The following is a 21,411-nucleotide window of genomic DNA, read 5'->3' as shown; positions in this document are numbered from 1 at the left end:
CTACGAGGTAAAGAGATTAGCCAGAAATACTCGTGGAGTTCACATTGTTCCGTGTTAATTCCGATAATTGATATACTCATCCACTGTGATTTCAAAATTAACTTTATAAATGATGACATTATAATTTACAAGTAATATTGTAGGTTTATAACATAAGATATGAAAAAATATCGATTTAATTTAAGGAGAACACGCCAGAAAAGAGGAGGAAGAGGCGGTTGAGGAGCGTTCGGAACGACAAAAAAAAGAGCGGCTTGCGAGTGTCTCGTCTCGTCTGGAGCGGACGTTCTGAGAAAGCGCTTGTAGAGGAGGAAGATGTATACGAAGCTAAGAGGCGCTCAGGAAAACAGATGAGCACACTCGAAGCTAACATTTATATTTTTTCATGAGGACCCAACCATTTCTACTGGGACTCATTGGAGAAGCAAATGAAAAAAAATTGGGTGAACCCCTGGCTCTGACATTTCTACAACCACCACAACGTCTTCATTAAAAAAAATCTTTCATCAATCCTCCCAACAACCCAAGCTCGCTTACCTTCGCCATTAATTGCTACAACGTACAATAACTCATCGCTATGAACGCCGCAACCACAGTCACCACCACGGATGCTCACTACTGCCCTTTGGAGTTGGCGGGGAGCAATGGCGCCACATACCATAACAGATGCTTTTGCTTGTGATGTCCTGGTGTGTTGGTTGAAGCACAAGTATGCGCTAAAATCCGTTCAACATTGTAAGGATGGCCAAAACTCCCTAATAAAAACACTCATTGAGAGACGGGAAGTTTTACCCCACTAATTTTTATCTTGTTAGCCGGTGCATACTCGGCAGCACGGTAGACTGCACCTGATGCAGTAAGTTAACTGAAGTACGCATCGAGGGCATGAGATCCCCCTTGATTCTGCCAATCCACTGGAAACGGTAACACGCGAAGTAGTGCGAACCCTGCCAGGATTGGCAGCACCAATCGGCACGTGTGGTTGATTAGCAACCCGCCAGCGCACGAGTTATCCGTGCTCGGCAGCCTCAGGACCGGGCGTTTGAGGGACCTGAGTGCTTCCCCTCGTGGTGGCCTCGAACCCTGGATCCGTAACAATGTACTTGTTTTTTCATCAGGTTGAAATTGGAAGTGGAATCAGGCAAGCTGTCCAACCAATTGGTGGAACGGAATGTTACACACAAGACAGACGGACGGACAAAAAAGGCAAATTATTGTATTGATGGACAAATCAACAAAGCATCTGAGGTTTTAACCGTACATCACAGCATAATGAGCTTTGTGATCAGACAGGAAAGTCAAACAGGTAGAACTTACATGATTGTAAAAAAAAAAAAAAAACACAAAGCAAAGCCAAACAGGTCCTGGTTGCTTGCGAGAACTTGCTTGATAAAAAAAAAATGTGTAGAAAAAACAAAAGCTGGGTTTCTTCTTTTTTTTTAAATAAAAATGTTAATTTTAAAATAAAAAATGGTTTTGATCTTCAACAGTTTTTCACTGCATTTCTCACCATGTACTCACCTTCCGGTTTGTGTAGGTCGCAAAAGCAAAGCCACGGTTCCCCCCATTGAAGTCCATCATGAGTCGAAACTCGTATATCTGACCGACATTTGCAAATACCGGCACAAGTTCATCCTCATACACATCATCAGGGATCTTCCCGATGAAGACCTCACAGCCCCATGGTGGAGGAGGGCCAATCCAGTCTAAAGAAATCAAGGCTTGGTCATCAAAAATAACAAGACATCCAAAATCACATCACTGTTGTACCAATACACACAAAATTAAACGTCAGCCATTCTGATGAACGACTCGAGATCTTGAGAATAACAAGTGGCAGTTTTATATTCAGCTTCTATGTACACATACAGCAACCTCTCAATTTACACAAAAGCTGTGTTCTTCAAGATAGTCGTGGAATTGAAAAATGTGTAAAATAAAACTAATTTCCCTATCTATACTAATAAATGTCAGTGTGTGTGTGTGTGTGTGTGTGTGTGTGTGTGTGTGTGTGTGTGTGTGTGTGTGTGTGTGTGTGTGTGTGTGTGTGTGTGTTCGTAAAGCATAACATATTCTATCTGATAACTACCCTACCCCCACTACCACCACCCCTCTATCTCTTTGTCCCATCCCAGCTGTACTCCCTCTCAATACAGTGCAGCACCCTCCTCCCACACCTCGATCACTCTCTCCTCCTCCCTCTTTCTGGACATATCCAGAAAGTGATTATGTCTGGATGGTGGTTATCTCCATACGTGTCTGGACGGTGGCTTTGTCTGGGTGATGTTTGTCTGCAGACGGGTCCAGGCAGGGTTTGTCTCCAGATGTGTTCTGATGGTATTTATCTCCGGACGTCTCCGGATTTGAGTTTGTCTCCGGACGTGTCTGGGCGGTGTTTGTCTCTGGACAGCTTGGCTCTGGACGCGTCCAGGCATTGTTTATGTGTGCACGGGAGTTTGTCTCTGGACGTGTCCGGGTGGTGTTTGTCTCCAGACTGTGTTTATCTCTGGACATGTCAGGGTGGTGTTTGTCTCCGGGCGGTATTTAGCATATGACTGGTACAAAATGAATTTCAGTAAATATTTTGTTTCCCTCTTCATTGTCATTCTATGCTGAAGCATTTTGATGAGACGGTATGAATCGAAATTGACACTCGACCGCATGTATACCTTCCCTTCCTCGCACCTCTCCCTGCCTTCCCTTCCCCCACACCTCCTCACTCCCTCTCCCCCCTCTCTTTCCCCCCCCCCCCCCCCCCCGTACTCCAATCAGCGATGTGACGGGTGATATTTGCAAGTCAGGAATAATGAAATAGGTGGAGGCTCGGGGGAGTGCTGCCTCACCCCTCATCTTTAATGTCCTATTTTTACAATTATATTGCTTTATTATTTAAATTATAATGTTTAAGATATAAACAACAAAAAATAGTGAAAAAAATACAGCCTACTGTTGCATTTAAGAAATTCTAACAACTAAAAATAGAAAAATGAAAGAGAAAGGCGATGTTAACAGTCACGTTGGCTGCTGCTGATAATGTCTTGTTGTTTCTGGAGGTGGTGGAGATGAAGGGAGTGGAGGAGTTATGGAGGAGGTGAATCATCTGGGTCAGATGACCTGGGCGAATACGGTAGCGAAGATGGTCGTGTTGTTGGTGGTGACGGAGGTTAAATTGGAGAGGGTATGAGATGCGGTTTAGCTCTTTGACCGCTCGATGTTGAGGGCTCAGTGGCATCGTCCTTCGGACGTTGTTTCCCTTCCTTCAGCGTTGTCTTCCAAAAGCAGAGTGAAACAATGCTTCGCTCCTTTAAATCCAGGTTGGTCTTCTCCTCACGAGAAATGTACGTCCTACGTGACCTCCTGGTTCAAAATAGGCCTGTCTCATCAACGCTGAAAATTTGTTTTGGAGAACATCAACCTTCCTCAATAATGGCCTCCATCAACGCAGGAAACGTTTTGGCTGCAATGGTCTCGGCAGCAGCAGAAGCCCCTCCGGTCATTTTAATGTTGTGAAAGTTGTCAAAGGTACATCACATTGGGTGATGAAGGTCGTGGTCAAGTTTCATCGAAATTGTGTTTGGAGTTTCGGAGAAGAAAGCAAACATATTTTAGGGGGCAATGCCTCAATAATGTGTTTGCTTCCAAATCCTGTGTCCCCCAACGCCTTGCTGTCTGGACCCACCCCACACGGTCATACCCAACTTCTCCTGGACACTGTGTCTCTTTCACCTGAGAAGATGGATAAGTTTCTGGCTGATAAACCTATCAGCTTACTTCCAATCACCACAAATGTCATGGAATCAATGCATTATCACAGTTGATTTGAGATCCATCCTTTTCTCCAACGGCCTCATGTCAAATCACCAATTCGGATTCAGAGAAGTTCACTCTGCCTTGATTATGCTGCTTCTACTCTCCCAACATTGGATGGAGGACCTCAATGTCAGGAACGAGATAAGGGCCGTCTCTCTGGAATTATCTCAAGATGTCCATGCAGCTTGGACCCCACCTTGCTCTCCATAACTCTCTGACTATGGCATCCAAGGCAAAGTGCACACTCGGCTTACTCACTTCCTCTATTCCCCTAAGCCAATGTGCGGCACTCAACAGAATCCTTCCATCTCCTCTCCCTGTCAAGGCTGGAGTACTCCTGTTCTGGGCCCCGTCCTATTCCTTATCTTCATCCATGATTTCTCTGACTCTCTGGAAAATCCTCTTTATCTCTTTTTCTGATGACTCCACTTAAATGCTGATGAGTTGGTCGAACACTTGGAACGTTTCTTTCAATCCTCACAAATCTTACTTTCTCCGCAAAAGGACTGTCTGTCAACCCCTCCTCTCCCATCTACTTTCTTAACATTCCTCTTGAAGAAGTTCAGTCACTTCAACTTTTCGGTCTGACTATCAGCCATGAACTTTCTTGGGAAAAACCACATCTCTAAGTTGGCTTCCAAAGCTAGTCGCCGAATGGGCATCCACTGTTGTGCAAAGTTCTTCCTTGGAACACCTGAACAAGGCCTTCATCAGTTGCTTGATGGAGCACCGCCATCCCCTCTGGGCTGGTGCCCCTGCTTCCCACCTTGCTCAGTTTGACGCCATGGAAACCAAGGAATTTAAGATCACTCCAATCTCAGGTGATGAAGCTCAGTCCATGGGCCGATCACTTTATCACGGCACACAGGTCGGTGGTCTGTCTGCGTTGTACCGTCTCCTTCCTGGTCTTTAACACACATCCCTCTCCGTGCTTTCTCTCCCACCCTCTCCCCATGTTTTTTTTTTCCTGCAGGGTGCACATGGTCCACCTGCAACCCCCTTCTGCTGAAACTCTCAAAATCGAGAATCACTGCTGACCTCCACTTATTTGGTTCCTCGAGTCCTACCCCCCCCCCCCTCACCTGCTGAACCAACTTCCATAATAATCTCTTAAATCCCATTCTTTCATCCAAATCTTCAAGACGGCTGTTCACCACCATCTCAGATCACCACCAATCCAAAACCATGTTCTTTTCGAGATTTTCTTCCCTAGAATTTGCTTCTGTATCCATCTTGTCCAACCCCCTGTATACTCTCCCGTCCCTCATTCTTACTCACGTCCCTCGTTTGTAATTCTCCTTATATTTTGTCCCTCGGCCGAACTTTTGGCGGTTCCCTCATCTCTTCCTGCGGTTCCTTTTGTTCTGTTGCGTCCTGATCCACCTCTGTGTTGTCGCTCTTCCATGAGCCTTGACTTTGTGTACTAAAAGTCAGACGATTTAAAGAAGTGTGAAAGTTCATCTTCATTGCTGTTTGCCTTGGAACCAGAGGGTCGTGCACCAGTGATACCTCACTGCTTCTTCTTCTTCTTCTTCTTCTTCTTCTTCTTCTTCTTCTTCTTCTTCTTCTACTTCTTCTTCTTCTTCTTCTTTAACCGGCACTTATCACGTTTGTAGGATCCCAATTTTTAGCCGCGTCTCGCGTAGCGAACGTGGCTCTAAGAGAGCTCCGCGTTGTTCTTCTTCTTTTTGTTCTTGTTGTTGTTGTTCTTCTTCTTCTGGTGAAGACAAAACCATTAGGACTCGGCTCTTTTATATACAGGATCCGGATCTCCTTCAATACTAAACACCTGTACACATCCTCGCATTGAGGGTGCCTTTCGAGAGCGTCTATCATGAACTATTAAATATATTCGGACATTAAAGTTTCGAAAAGTTCACGTTACTATTTAAAGATTATTCCATTTAATGTGTTGTAATTTCGTAAATACACGATTTTCTCGTCATGAACGACTATTGGCTCCATCAAGGCATGTGACGAAATATCGGAAGTTGTTGTTTTTTTTTCTTTCTTCTTCTTCTTGTTCTTGTTCTTCTTCTTCTGGTGAAGGCAAAACCTTCAGGACGCGGCTCTTGGACACATTTGTCCTTGTTTTTACCACGATGCTCTTCACAAGCGGTTTAAACAGTCATTTTCTCACAATTCATAATGAATAGACACCCGAGCCACCACCCGTCGCCATATCCGAGGGGTCGATCCATTTTCAGTACACAATGCACGCTTTATATAAAAAAAATCCCAATTTGTTTCAGGATTTCAACCCAGATACTGATATAATTGGTGAGACGGTGATCTCCGATCGTCAAATACGTTATCAGATGTGAAAAATAACCGTCAATTAAAGAAATTACGATGGAGACGATCAGCGAAGGAGTCACGTGACTTCTCGAACATGCTAATTATAATTCAAAAACCGAAAAATAGTGCAAACGGAACGTATACAATCGAGTTGAAGGGAATTTTACTGCTCATCGAAACGACGTAACTATCAAGGATGAAAGAAGAGGTTGTAAAAAAAAAACAACAAAAAAAACGTCACCACCTCAGCTAACTTATCCATATATATACACCCTGTGGTGGTCAACTCACTGTGAGCTGCTCTGGAGTTGGAATCCACTGAACAACAATTGGAATGATTTGGCAATTGATAGAAAAAACATCCCACACTGTCCACCCAAAAGCACATCACAATATGTCAAATTTTGTTGAAATTTCTGTTCAATATTTTTTTCTGCTTGATAAATGAAATGTTTTTTCTGCAAATATAGGCCGGGGTATCAAGGACTTTCATGCTCTTGTTCTTGAAGCCGTTGATCGCGATGTTGCTTGAGCCGGATGCTCGGGATCGTCGTCCCGTCGGAACATCAATCGTCACCGCGGTCGAAAGCCATTTGCACTCTGAAGCAGGTTTGGCTCCGTTCCTCGTTCCCTCTGTCCTTACGAGTCTCCCAGAGTCCCTGCCGCTGAAAAGCCATCCCCATATCATGTTACTGTCACCACGATGCTTCACGGAAGGGATGGTGTGAGATGGGTGATCCGCCGGACTCGCGCTTCGCATTCCCGCCAAAGAGTTCGATCTTCTTCTCATCGGACCACGGAATATCCTGCCTCGTGCTCTCAGAGTCTTTCTCGTGTCTTTCAGCAAACTCCAGTCATGCCGTCACGTACCTTTTTCTCAGCAGTGGCTTCCGTATGGCCAATCTCCCGCCAAGCCGAGATTTGTGAAGTCAGAGTGGTTCGGTCAGGGTGGTCATTGGGTTCTTGGTCACCTCCCTGACCAAGGTACATCTTGCACAGTCGCTCAGTTTAGTTTGATGGGAAGCTCGAGGAAGAGTCTGGGTAGTTTCACAGGAGGGAGGGGGAGGGGTGGGATGGGAGTCCAGAGGGAGGGGGAGCGGTGTGAGGAGGGAGGCGAAGGAGTGGGAAGAGGGACACGGCGTTGCCCGGCGTTGGGCAATGCTGGGTATCTTTGCTCGTGTATTGCAAGAAAAAGCCAGCACAGTATGGAGAGGAGAACGTTGTTTGGAACCGAACCTTGTCATTCCCATTCTTTTCCATCCAATATACATTGTGTCTCAGTTCATCAAGCAGTGTGGCAGAATACATGTGCATAAAAGAGAAGTTTTCTCCAATAGTCACAATTTGTTCAAGACTGATGGAATGTTCTGAACAGCCAGAAGGACAATTTTCATGTTTTCTTCCTAATAACCTAGTCAATGCGACGAATGAGTGATAACTAATAAATTCCTCCTGAATCAATAGCTATGCATACCGGGTGGGGGCCCAAACCGCCGCTGTCCATTTGCCTGGATCATGTTGTATCCGGTTTCCTCCATGAGATCCAGCAAAGCATGTGTGACCGTTTTGGCCTTTGCGCCTTGAGCTGAAGTCATTTTTGGAGATCTCATCGGGTCAGGAGACCGAACAATACCTGTAAAACCCAAAAAAATGTTGCTTGCATGTTCTCCTGGATTCCATTCTTTTTAAATACTTCCAGAATAGCAATCATGTTTCCACGAGGAGTTGAACATCAAGATGTTAATGAGTTGGAGACAAATTACAGTCGAGTCTGGTTTCCATTTGAAGGATGACAACATTTGTTCAGGACAGTCTCTATTATGTTACCATTTTCTGCGTTTACTTTGCATTTTAGTAATTCACAGGGAGGTATTTACAAATCATACATCTAATACGAATACCAGTTTTCAGCTCAAGAGGAACGGATCAAAAAAACAATAGGAGCAATACCCCTGGGCGCTCACTTGGTAGCGGCTGGATAAGATACCCAGGGAACCACTGGATGGCATGGACGACCCACAAAATATATAATGTTGAAGAAAGTTTTTAAAAAAATGGATATTTTATCAATGGCATGAACGAAGTTTGATACATCAAGGGTGATGAAGGTTGTAGTCAAGTTACATCAAAATTGAATGTCGTTTCTGAGAAGACGACAAGTACCTATTTTGGAGGGCAACCCCCCCCTCCTGTAGACCCCCTTAGACGTGGAATTTTTTAATGACATGAACAAACTTTGATATGTCATGGGTGATGAAGGTTGGAGTCAAGTTTCATCAAAATTCTCTGTGTCGTTTCGGAGGAGAATGCAAATACATATTTCAGGGGGTAACTCCCCCGTAAGCCCCCTTAGACCTGGAATTTTTTTAATTGCATGAACAAACTTTTACACGTAATGGGTGATCAAGGATGTCGTCAAGTTTCATCAAAAATTGGGTGTGTAGTTTCAAATAAGAAAACAATTACCTATTTTGGGGGGCAACCCCCCCCCCGTAAACACCCTTAGACCTGGAATTTTTTACTTGCATGAAAAAACTTTGATACATCATGGGTGATGAAGGTTGTGGTCAAGTTTCATCAAAACTGTGTGTGCAGTTTCTGAGAAGAACACAAACACCTATTTTGGGGGGCAACACCCATGTAGACCCCCTGAGACCGGGAATTTTTTAATTGCATGAACAAACTTTGATACGTCATGGGTGATGAAGGTTGTGGTCAAGTTTCATCAAAATTGTTTGTGTAGTTTCGGAGAAGAACGAAATACCTATTTTTGGGGTTAAACCCCCACGTAGACCCCTTTAAGGCCAGATTTTTTTATGCCATAAACAAACTATGGTACATACAGGGTGATGAATGTTGTGGTAAAATTTCATCGAAATAATTTGTGTATTTTCAGAGAAGTAGTTGCAAGTGTTTATGGATGGACCGAAGGACGATGCGCCATCCCATAAGCTCCGCAGACAGATGTTCCCGGTGAGTTAAATATTGGAAACAGGATCTGATATTGTTCTTTTTATTTTAAAGCATCTTTAATGAAACTGAGATCGTGTCCATTCGTGTTCGCATCACTTTATGAAATTCTCCTTCATGAATCACAAACCGCCTGGAACCTCTTCCCCTTTCCCCATTGAAATGATGATCCGATATTCGGGGAATTTCTAGGAACATACCCCCCCCCCCAACCGTGAATGTGGGGGTTTTACTGTAATTAGTGTGAACTAATTAACGAGTGATGCATTATGGGTCAAAAGGTCGGCTTGCGGCCACCATCTTAGATTGAAGCCGTCATCTTAGATTGAAGCCGTCATCTTAGATTGAAGCCGTCATCTTAGATTGGAGCCACCATCTTCACTTGGAGCCACCATCTTAGATTGAAGCCACCATCTCAGATTGGAGCCACCATCTTAGATTGGAGCCACCATCTTAGATTGGAGCCACCATAGTGGATTGAAGCCACCATGTTCGATTGGAGCCACCATGTTAGATTGAAGCCACCATCTTAGATTGAAGCCACCATCTTAGATTGGATCCACCATGTTAGATTGAAGCCACCATGTAAGATTGGAGACACCATGTTAGATTGAAGCCACCATGTTAGATTGGATCCACCATGTTAGATTGGATCCACCATGTTAGATTGGATCCACCATGTTAGATTGGAGACACCATGTTAGATTGAAGCCACCATGTTAGATTGGATCCACCATGTTAGATTGGATCCACCATGTTAGATTGGATCCACCATGTTAGATTGGAGCCACCATGTTAGATTGGATCCACCATGTTAGATTGAAGCCACCATGTAAGATTGGAGACACCATGTTAGATTGAAGCCACCATGTTAGATTGGATCCACCATGTTAGATTGGATCCACCATGTTAGATTGGATCCACCATGTTAGATTGGAGCCACCATGTTAGATTGGAGCCGCCATGTTAGATTGGAGACACCATGTTAGATTGGAGACACTATGTTAGATTGGAGCCACCATAGTAGATTGGAGACACCATGTTAGATTGGAGCCACCATGTTAGATTGAAGCCACCATCTTAGATTGGAGCCACCATCTTAGATTGGAGCCACCATCTTAGATTGAAGCCACCGTCTTAGATTGGAGCCACCAACTTAGATTGAAGCCACCATCTTAGATTGGAGCCACCATCTTAGATTGAAGCCACCATCTCAGATTGGAACCACCATCTTGAATGAAACCACCAACTTAGATTGAAGCCACCATCTTAGATTGGAGCCACCATCTTAGATTGAAGCCACCATCTTAGATTGGAGCCACCATCTCAGATCAGAGCCACCATCTTAGATTTGAGCCACCAAGTTCGATTGAAGCCACCATCTCAGATTGGAGCCACCATCTTAGAATGGAGTCACCATCTTATATTAGAGCCACCATCTTAGAGTGGAGCCACCATCATAGATTGAAGCCACCATCTCAGATTAAAGCCACCATCTTCGATTGAAGCCACCATCTCAGATTGGAGCCACCCACTTAGATAGAAGCCACCATCTTAGATTGGAGCCACCATCTTAGATTGAAGCCACCATCTCAGATTGGAGCCACCATCTTAGAATGAAGCCACCAACTTAGATTGTAGCCACCATCTTACATTGGAGCCACCATCATAGACTGAAGCCACCATGTTAGATTGGAGCCACCATCTCAGATTGGAGCCACCATAGTGGATTGAAGCCACCATGTTAGATTGGAGCCACCATGTTAGATTGAAGCCACCATCTTAGATTGAAGCCACCATGTAAGATTGGAGACACCATGTTAGATTGAAGCCACCATGTTAGATTGGATCCACCATGTTAGATTGGATCCACCATGTTAGATTGGATCCACCATGTTAGATTGGATCCACCATGTTAGATTGGAGCCACCATGTTAGATTGGAGCCGCCATGTTAGATTGGAGACACCATGTTAGATTGGAGACACTATGTTAGATTGGAGCCACCATAGTAGATTGGAGACACCATGTTAGATTGGAGCCACCATGTTAGATTGGAGCCACCATGTTAGATTGGATCCACCATGTTAGATTGGAGACACCATGTTAGATTGAAGACACCATGTTAGATTGGAGACACCATGTTAGATTGGAGACACCATGTTAGATTGGAGACACCATGTTAGATTGGAGATACCATGTGAGATTGGATCCACCATGTTAGATTGGAGACACCATGTTAGATTGGAGACACCATGTTAGATTGGAGACACCATGTTAGATTGGAGACACCATCCTCGATTGGAGACACCATGTTAGATTGGAGACACCATACTAGATTGGAGCCTCCATGTTAGATTGAAGACACCATGTTAGATTGGAGACACCATGTTAGATTGGAGACACCATGTTAGATTGGAGACACCATTTTAGATTGGAGACACCATCCTCGATCGGAGACACCATCCTAGATTGGAGACACCATGTTAGATTGGAGACACCATCCTAGATTTGAGACACCATGTTAGATTGGAGACACCATGTCAGATTGGAGACACCATCCTAGATTGGAGACACCATGTTAGATTGGAGACACCATGTTAGATTGGAGACACCATCCTCGATTGGAGACACCATGTTAGATTGGAGACACCATTGTAGATTGGAGACACCATCCTAGATTGGAGACACCATGTTAGATTGGAGACCGCATCCTCGATTGGAGACACCATCCGAGATTGGAGACACCATGTTAGATTGGAGACACCATGTTAGATTGGAGACACCATGTTAGATTGGAGCCACCATGTTAGATTGGAGACACCATGTTCGATTGGAGACACCATCCTCGATCGGAGACACCATCCTAGATTGGAGACACCATGTTAGATTGGAGACACCATCCTAGATTTGAGACACCATGTTAGATTGGAGACACCATGTCAGATTGGAGACACCATTTTAGATTGGAGACACCATGTTAGATTGGAGACACCATGTTAGATTGGAGACACCATCCTAGATTGGAGACACCATGTTAGATTGGAGACACCATGTTAGATTGGAGACACCATGTTAGATTGGAGACACCATGTTAGATTGGAGATACCATGTGAGATTGGATCCACCATGTTAGATTGGAGACACCATGTTAGATTGGAGACACCATGTTAGATTGGAGACACCATGTTAGATTGGAGACACCATCCTCGATTGGAGACACCATGTTAGATTGGAGACACCATACTAGATTGGAGCCTCCATGTTAGATTGGAGACACCATGTTAGATTGGAGACACCATTTTAGATTGGAGACACCATCCTCGATCGGAGACACCATCCTAGATTGGAGACACCATGTTAGATTGGAGACACCATCCTAGATTTGAGACACCATGTTAGATTGGAGACACCATGTCAGATTGGAGACACCATCCTAGATTGGAGACACCATGTTAGATTGGAGACACCATGTTAGATTGGAGACACCATCCTCGATTGGAGACACCATGTTAGATTGGAGACACCATCGTAGATTGGAGACACCATGTTAGATTGGAGACACCATCCTAGATTGGAGACACCATGTTAGATTGGAGACCGCATCCTCGATTGGAGACACCATCCGAGATTGGAGACACCATGTTAGATTGGAGACACCATGTTAGATTGGAGACACCATGTTAGATTGGAGCCACCATGTTAGATTGGAGACACCATGTTCGATTGGAGACACCATCCTCGATCGGAGACACCATCCTAGATTGGAGACACCATGTTAGATTGGAGACACCATCCTAGATTTGAGACACCATGTTAGATTGGAGACACCATGTCAGATTGGAGACACCATTTTAGATTGGAGACACCATTTTAGATTGGAGACACCATCCTCGATCGGAGACACCATCCTAGATTGGAGACACCATGTTAGATTGGAGACACCATCCTAGATTTGAGACACCATGTTAGATTGGAGACACCATGTTAGATTGGAGACACCATCCTAGATTGGAGACACCATGTTAGATTGGAGACACCATGTTAGATTGGAGACACCATGTTAGATTGGAGACACCATGTTAGATTGGAGACACCATCCTCGATTGGAGACACCATGTTAGATTGGAGACACCATACTAGATTGGAGCCTCCATGTTAGATTGGAGACACCATGTTAGATTGGAGACACCATTTTAGATTGGAGACACCATCCTCGATCGGAGACACCATCCTAGATTGGAGACACCATGTTAGATTGGAGACACCATCCTAGATTTGAGACACCATGTTAGATTGGAGACACCATGTCAGATTGGAGACACCATCCTAGATTGGAGACACCATGTTAGATTGGAGACACCATGTTAGATTGGAGACACCATCCTCGATTGGAGACACCATGTTAGATTGGAGACACCATCGTAGATTGGAGACACCATCCTAGATTGGAGACACCATGTTAGATTGGAGACCGCATCCTCGATTGGAGACACCATCCGAGATTGGAGACACCATGTTAGATTGGAGACACCATGTTAGATTGGAGACACCATGTTAGATTGGAGCCACCATGTTAGATTGGAGACACCATGTTCGATTGGAGACACCATCCTCGATCGGAGACACCATCCTAGATTGGAGACACCATGTTAGATTGGAGACACCATCCTAGATTTGAGACACCATGTTAGATTGGAGACACCATGTCAGATTGGAGACACCATTTTAGATTGGAGACACCATTTTAGATTGGAGACACCATCCTCGATCGGAGACACCATGTTAGATTGGAGACACCATCCTAGATTTGAGACACCATGTTAGATTGGAGACACCATGTCAGATTGGAGACACCATCCTAGATTGGAGACACCATGTTAGATTGGAGACACCATGTTAGATTGGAGACACCATCCTCGATTGGAGACACCATGTTAGATTGGAGACACCATCGTAGATTGGAGACACCATCCTAGATTGGAGACACCATGTTAGATTGGAGACCGCATCCTCGATTGGAGACACCATCCGAGATTGGAGACACCATGTTAGATTGGAGACACCATGTTAGATTGGAGACACCATGTTAGATTGGAGCCACCATGTTAGATTGGAGACACCATGTTCGATTGGAGACACCATCCTCGATCGGAGACACCATCCTAGATTTGAGACACCATGTTAGATTGGAGACACCATGTCAGATTGGAGACACCATTTTAGATTGGAGACACCATGTTAGATTGGAGACACCATGTTAGATTGGAGACACCATCCTAGATTGGAGACACCATGTTAGATTGGAGACACCATGTTAGATTGGAGACACCATGTTAGATTGGAGACACCATCCTAGATTGGAGACACCATGTTAGATTGGAGACACCATGTTAGATTGGAGACACCATGTTAGATTGGAGATACCATGTGAGATTGGATCCACCATGTTAGATTGGAGACACCATGTTAGATTGGAGACACCATGTTAGATTGGAGACACCATGTTAGATTGGAGACACCATCCTCGATTGGAGACACCATGTTAGATTGGAGACACCATGTTAGATTGGAGACACCATCCTAGATTGGAGACACCATGTTAGATTGGAGACACCATGTTAGATTGGAGATACCATCGTAGATTGGAGACACCATCCTAGATTGGAGACACCATGTTAGATTGGAGACAGCATCCTCGATTGGAGACACCATGTTAGATTGGAGACACCATGTTAGATTGGAGACACCATCCTCGATTGGAGACACCATGTTAGATTGGAGACACCATGTTAGATTGGAGACACCATCCTAGATTGGAGACACCATGTTAGATTGGAGACACCATGTTAGATTGGAGATACCATCGTAGATTGGAGACACCATCCTAGATTGGAGACACCATGTTAGATTGGAGACACCATGTTAGATTGGAGACACCATGTTAGATTGGAGACACCATCCTCGATTGGAGACACCATGTTAGATTGGAGACACCATCGTAGATTGGAGACACCATCCTAGATTGGAGACACCATGTTAGATTGGAGACCGCATCCTCGATTGGAGACACCATCCGAGATTGGAGACACCATGTTAGATTGGAGACACCATGTTAGATTGGAGACACCATGTTAGATTGGAGCCACCATGTTAGATTGGAGACACCATGTTCGATTGGAGACACCATCCTCGATCGGAGACACCATCCTAGATTGGAGACACCATGTTAGATTGGAGACACCATCCTAGATTTGAGACACCATGTTAGATTGGAGACACCATGTCAGATTGGAGACACCATTTTAGATTGGAGACACCATTTTAGATTGGAGACACCATCCTCGATCGGAGACACCATCCTAGATTGGAGACACCATGTTAGATTGGAGACACCATCCTAGATTTGAGACACCATGTTAGATTGGAGACACCATGTCAGATTGGAGACACCATCCTAGATTGGAGACACCATGTTAGATTGGAGACACCATGTTAGATTGGAGACACCATCCTCGATTGGAGACACCATGTTAGATTGGAGACACCATCGTAGATTGGAGACACCATCCTAGATTGGAGACACCATGTTAGATTGGAGACCGCATCCTCGATTGGAGACACCATCCGAGATTGGAGACACCATGTTAGATTGGAGACACCATGTTAGATTGGAGACACCATGTTAGATTGGAGCCACCATGTTAGATTGGAGACACCATGTTCGATTGGAGACACCATCCTCGATCGGAGACACCATCCTAGATTTGAGACACCATGTTAGATTGGAGACACCATGTCAGATTGGAGACACCATTTTAGATTGGAGACACCATGTTAGATTGGAGACACCATGTTAGATTGGAGACACCATCCTAGATTGGAGACACCATGTTAGATTGGAGACACCATGTTAGATTGGAGACACCATGTTAGATTGGAGACACCATCCTAGATTGGAGACACCATGTTAGATTGGAGACACCATGTTAGATTGGAGACACCATGTTAGATTGGAGATACCATGTGAGATTGGATCCACCATGTTAGATTGGAGACACCATGTTAGATTGGAGACACCATGTTAGATTGGAGACACCATGTTAGATTGGAGACACCATCCTCGATTGGAGACACCATGTTAGATTGGAGACACCATGTTAGATTGGAGACACCATCCTAGATTGGAGACACCATGTTAGATTGGAGACACCATGTTAGATTGGAGATACCATCGTAGATTGGAGACACCATCCTAGATTGGAGACACCATGTTAGATTGGAGACAGCATCCTCGATTGGAGACACCATGTTAGATTGGAGACACCATGTTAGATTGGAGACACCATCCTCGATTGGAGACACCATGTTAGATTGGAGACACCATGTTAGATTGGAGACACCATCCTAGATTGGAGACACCATGTTAGATTGGAGACACCATGTTAGATTGGAGATACCATCGTAGATTGGAGACACCATCCTAGATTGGAGACACCATGTTAGATTGGAGACACCATGTTAGATTGGAGACACCATGTTAGATTGGAGACACCATCCTCGATTGGAGACACCATGTTAGATTGGAGACAGCATCCTCGATTGGAGACACCATGTTAGATTGGAGACACCATGTTAGATTGGAGACACCATCCTAGATTGGAGACACCATGTTAGATTGGAGACACCATGTTAGATTGGAGACACCATGTTAGATTGGAGATACCATGTGAGATTGGATCCACCATGTTAGATTGGAGACACCATGTTAGATTGGAGACACCATGTTAGATTGGAGACACCATGTTAGATTGGAGACACCATCCTCGATTGGAGACACCATGTTAGATTGGAGACACCATGTTAGATTGGAGACACCATCCTAGATTGGAGACACCATGTTAGATTGGAGACACCATGTTAGATTGGAGATACCATCGTAGATTGGAGACACCATCCTAGATTGGAGACACCATGTTAGATTGGAGACAGCATCCTCGATTGGAGACACCATGTTAGATTGGAGACACCATGTTAGATTGGAGACACCATCCTCGATTGGAGACACCATGTTAGATTGGAGACACCATGTTAGATTGGAGACACCATCCTAGATTGGAGACACCATGTTAGATTGGAGACACCATGTTAGATTGGAGATACCATCGTAGATTGGAGACACCATCCTAGATTGGAGACACCATGTTAGATTGGAGACACCATGTTAGATTGGAGACACCATGTTAGATTGGAGACACCATCCTCGATTGGAGACACCATGTTAGATTGGAGACACCATCGTAGATTGGAGACACCATCCTAGATTGGAGACACCATGTTAGATTGGAGACCGCATCCTCGATTGGAGACACCATCCGAGATTGGAGACACCATGTTAGATTGGAGACACCATGTTAGATTGGAGACACCATGTTAGATTGGAGCCACCATGTTAGATTGGAGACACCATGTTCGATTGGAGACACCATCCTCGATCGGAGACACCATCCTAGATTGGAGACACCATGTTAGATTGGAGACACCATCCTAGATTTGAGACACCATGTTAGATTGGAGACACCATGTCAGATTGGAGACACCATTTTAGATTGGAGACACCATTTTAGATTGGAGACACCATCCTCGATCGGAGACACCATCCTAGATTGGAGACACCATGTTAGATTGGAGACACCATCCTAGATTTGAGACACCATGTTAGATTGGAGACACCATGTCAGATTGGAGACACCATCCTAGATTGGAGACACCATGTTAGATTGGAGACACCATGTTAGATTGGAGACACCATCCTCGATTGGAGACACCATGTTAGATTGGAGACACCATCGTAGATTGGAGACACCATCCTAGATTGGAGACACCATGTTAGATTGGAGACCGCATCCTCGATTGGAGACACCATCCGAGATTGGAGACACCATGTTAGATTGGAGACACCATGTTAGATTGGAGACACCATGTTAGATTGGAGCCACCATGTTAGATTGGAGACACCATGTTCGATTGGAGACACCATCCTCGATCGGAGACACCATCCTAGATTTGAGACACCATGTTAGATTGGAGACACCATGTCAGATTGGAGACACCATTTTAGATTGGAGACACCATGTTAGATTGGAGACACCATGTTAGATTGGAGACACCATCCTAGATTGGAGACACCATGTTAGATTGGAGACACCATGTTAGATTGGAGACACCATGTTAGATTGGAGACACCATCCTAGATTGGAGACACCATGTTAGATTGGAGACACCATGTTAGATTGGAGACACCATGTTAGATTGGAGATACCATGTGAGATTGGATCCACCATGTTAGATTGGAGACACCATGTTAGATTGGAGACACCATGTTAGATTGGAGACACCATGTTAGATTGGAGACACCATCCTCGATTGGAGACACCATGTTAGATTGGAGACACCATGTTAGATTGGAGACACCATCCTAGATTGGAGACACCATGTTAGATTGGAGACACCATGTTAGATTGGAGATACCATCGTAGATTGGAGACACCATCCTAGATTGGAGACACCATGTTAGATTGGAGACAGCATCCTCGATTGGAGACACCATGTTAGATTGGAGACACCATGTTAGATTGGAGACACCATCCTCGATTGGAGACACCATGTTAGATTGGAGACACCATGTTAGATTGGAGACACCATCCTAGATTGGAGACACCATGTTAGATTGGAGACACCATGTTAGATTGGAGATACCATCGTAGATTGGAGACACCATCCTAGATTGGAGACACCATGTTAGATTGGAGACAGCATCCTCGATTGGAGACACCATCCGAGATTGGAGACACCATGTTAGATTGGAGACACCATGTTAGATTGGAGACACCATGTTATAATATTATATAATGAGTTTTTGATGATTACAAATCAGTTTAGTAAAACGATGACACGTCGTCTAATAATCGGGTTGTCACTGTGTCCGACACTCTCATGTTGAGTTTACAGACAATACTTCCACCAGTTTGTCCTCTCTCTCCGTTTTAAAAAAAATTAACTCGTTGTGTGCACGATCGACAACAAGGTGTTCACGTCCGTCCAATCGAACCGTCCGTCACATGACATCGACATGTCTACCGACATCGACGAAGCACTTTGATGTTTTTTCAGAACGACAGTAATTCAAGAAGTGTTCAACCCCGATGGGCAAGACCGACATGACGACGACGACCCCGGTGGGCAAGACCGACTTGACGACGACGACCCCGGTGTCCCGTAACGAACGTCACGTGACGAACAATCAAACAATGGAATGTCTGATCAATGTGACAACAGCTGGTTAAACATCACAAACGTTCACGAGACAACACAAACGGTTGGTTATGGTATAACTTACCGGAGTTCGTGTGTTTGTAACAGGACGAGAGGCCACGGAACGTTGAAAAACTCCACCCGAACGGCTGGAAACCTCGAAATGTGTTTTCCCGCCTTTTTAAAAAAATGTTAAAAAACGAATTTTTTAATGTAACCTCATCAAACGAAATTGAGATATAATAATAATAATTACAATTATAATAATAGGAATAGCCAGTCGGAGGAGATTCGGACGAGATTGTAATAAATAATAACGGATGTCTACACAAACGGGCCGACATGGCTCGATTGTCCATGTACACCTCAATTTCAGACACGTCGATGTGTCCCGATCCGTCGGTTTGTCCACAATTTCCCGCTTGTCTGCACAAAGATCATTTAAAATCCAAAAATAAAACTTTAATAATTTAGTTTTTTTTTTATTATTTATTTATTTATTTTCGAATCCGAATCCGGATCCGAGAATTATTTAATTTTTTACGTGTTTCTTCACCATTGAGAGATCGGGACGAGAACGACACGAACATCGCACGACGTGTCAACAAGTTCTTGTGGGTTCGATGTGTTCTCGCGGATCAGGCATCGATGGGGTGAAGGTGAGCGCTCTACCGACTGCCTTTCTTGTTGATGTTGTTATTGTTGTTGTTGATGTTGTTATTGTTGATGTTGTTGTTGATGTTGTTATTGTTGATGTTGTTGTTAATGTTGATGTTGTTGATGTTGTTGTTGATGTTGATGTCGTCGTTGTTGTTGTTGATGTTGTTGATGTTGTTGATGTTGATGTTGTTGATGTTGTTGATGATGTTGTTGTTGTTGATGATGTTGTTGTTGATGTTGTTGTTGATGTTGTTGTTGATGTTGTTGATGTTGTTGTTGTTATTGTTGTTGATGTTGTTTTTGATGTTGTTGTTGTTGATGTTGTTGTTGATGTTGATGTCGTCGTTGTTGTTGTTGATTTTGTTGTTGTTGTTGCTGTTGTTGTTGGGAGGAGGAGGGATTGTTTCCCCTTGTGCTGCATGTAGTAGTTATTGAGGAAACAGGGGGCCCTGCTGAGTGCGGGTCGGATTCCCAGTGCGCGGTTTGGACACGAAGGGAGAAATTTTGTCTGGAATGTTCGTCGTCGAGATTTACATCGAGTTGGGAAGGTACGTGTTGAATTAATACCAGGTGGGGTTGATTCAGCCTGTCATCCTTCTGAGATCGACAAAATGAATACCGGTTGCTGGGATGTTTGAGCCACTGGAGTTTCGTGTGTCGGAGTGGTGACCTCTCCAGGATTGTTCTGTGGGAGTGGCGACCTCTCCAGGATTGTTCTGTGGGAGTGGCGACCTCTCCAGGATTGTTCTGTGGGAGTGGTGACCTCTCCAGGATTATTCTGTGGGAGTGGCGACCTGTCCAGGATTGTTCAGTCGGAGTGGCGACCTCTCCTGGATTGTTCTGTCGGAGTGGAAACCTGTCCAGGATTGTTCGGTCGGAGTGGCGACCTCTCCAGGATTGTTCAGTCAGAGTGGCGACCTCTCCAGGATTGTTCTGTCGGAGTGGCGACCTCTCCAGGATTGTTCAGTCGGAGTGGCGACCTCTCCAGGATTGTTTTGTCAGAGTGGCCACCTCTCCAGGATTGTTTTGTGGGGGTGGTGACCTCTCCAGGATTGTGTTGTGGGGGTGGTGACCTCTCCAGGATTGTTTTGTGGGGGTGGTGACCTCTCCAGGATTGTTCTGTAGGAGTGGTGACCTGTCCAGGATTGTTCGGTCGGAGTGGCGACCTCTCCAGGATTGTTCTGTCGGAGTGGCCACCTCTCCAGGATTGTTTTGTCAGAGTGGCCACCTCTCCAGGATTGTTTTGTGGGGGTGGTGACCTCTCCAGGATTGTTTTGTGGGGGTGGTGACCTCTCCAGGATTGTTTTGTGGGGGTGGTGACCTCTCCAGGATTGTTCTGTCGAAGTGGCGACCTCTCCAG

At 44.6% G+C, this 21,411-nt stretch overlaps 1 protein-coding gene across 1 annotated transcript; it reads right to left on the bottom strand.

Annotated features, from left to right (window-relative positions):
• Window positions 1–1,436: 1,436 nt before the first annotated feature.
• LOC147006414 (putative RNA-binding protein 46) lies at window positions 1,437–19,602 on the bottom strand. Its single transcript, XM_085868891.1, has 3 exons — window positions 19,477–19,602; window positions 7,583–7,741; window positions 1,437–1,706 (listed from the first exon to the last, which is right to left on the bottom strand). The coding sequence occupies exons 2-3, from the start codon at window positions 7,716–7,718 to the stop codon at window positions 1,507–1,509; spliced, it is 336 nt and encodes a 111-aa protein (XP_085725017.1). The 5' UTR covers window positions 7,719–7,741; window positions 19,477–19,602; the 3' UTR covers window positions 1,437–1,506.
• Window positions 19,603–21,411: the final 1,809 nt, after the last annotated feature.

The sequence above is a fragment of the Eptatretus burgeri genome, unplaced genomic scaffold (assembly GCF_056783735.1).
Source record: "Eptatretus burgeri isolate ZD-2024b unplaced genomic scaffold, Ebu_testis_v1 Ebu_testis_scaffold_3179, whole genome shotgun sequence".
NCBI classification, from domain to species: domain Eukaryota; kingdom Metazoa; phylum Chordata; class Myxini; order Myxiniformes; family Myxinidae; genus Eptatretus; species Eptatretus burgeri.
Note: the sequence above shows the minus strand (reverse complement) of the source record. Positions and strands in the feature narration are given on the sequence as shown.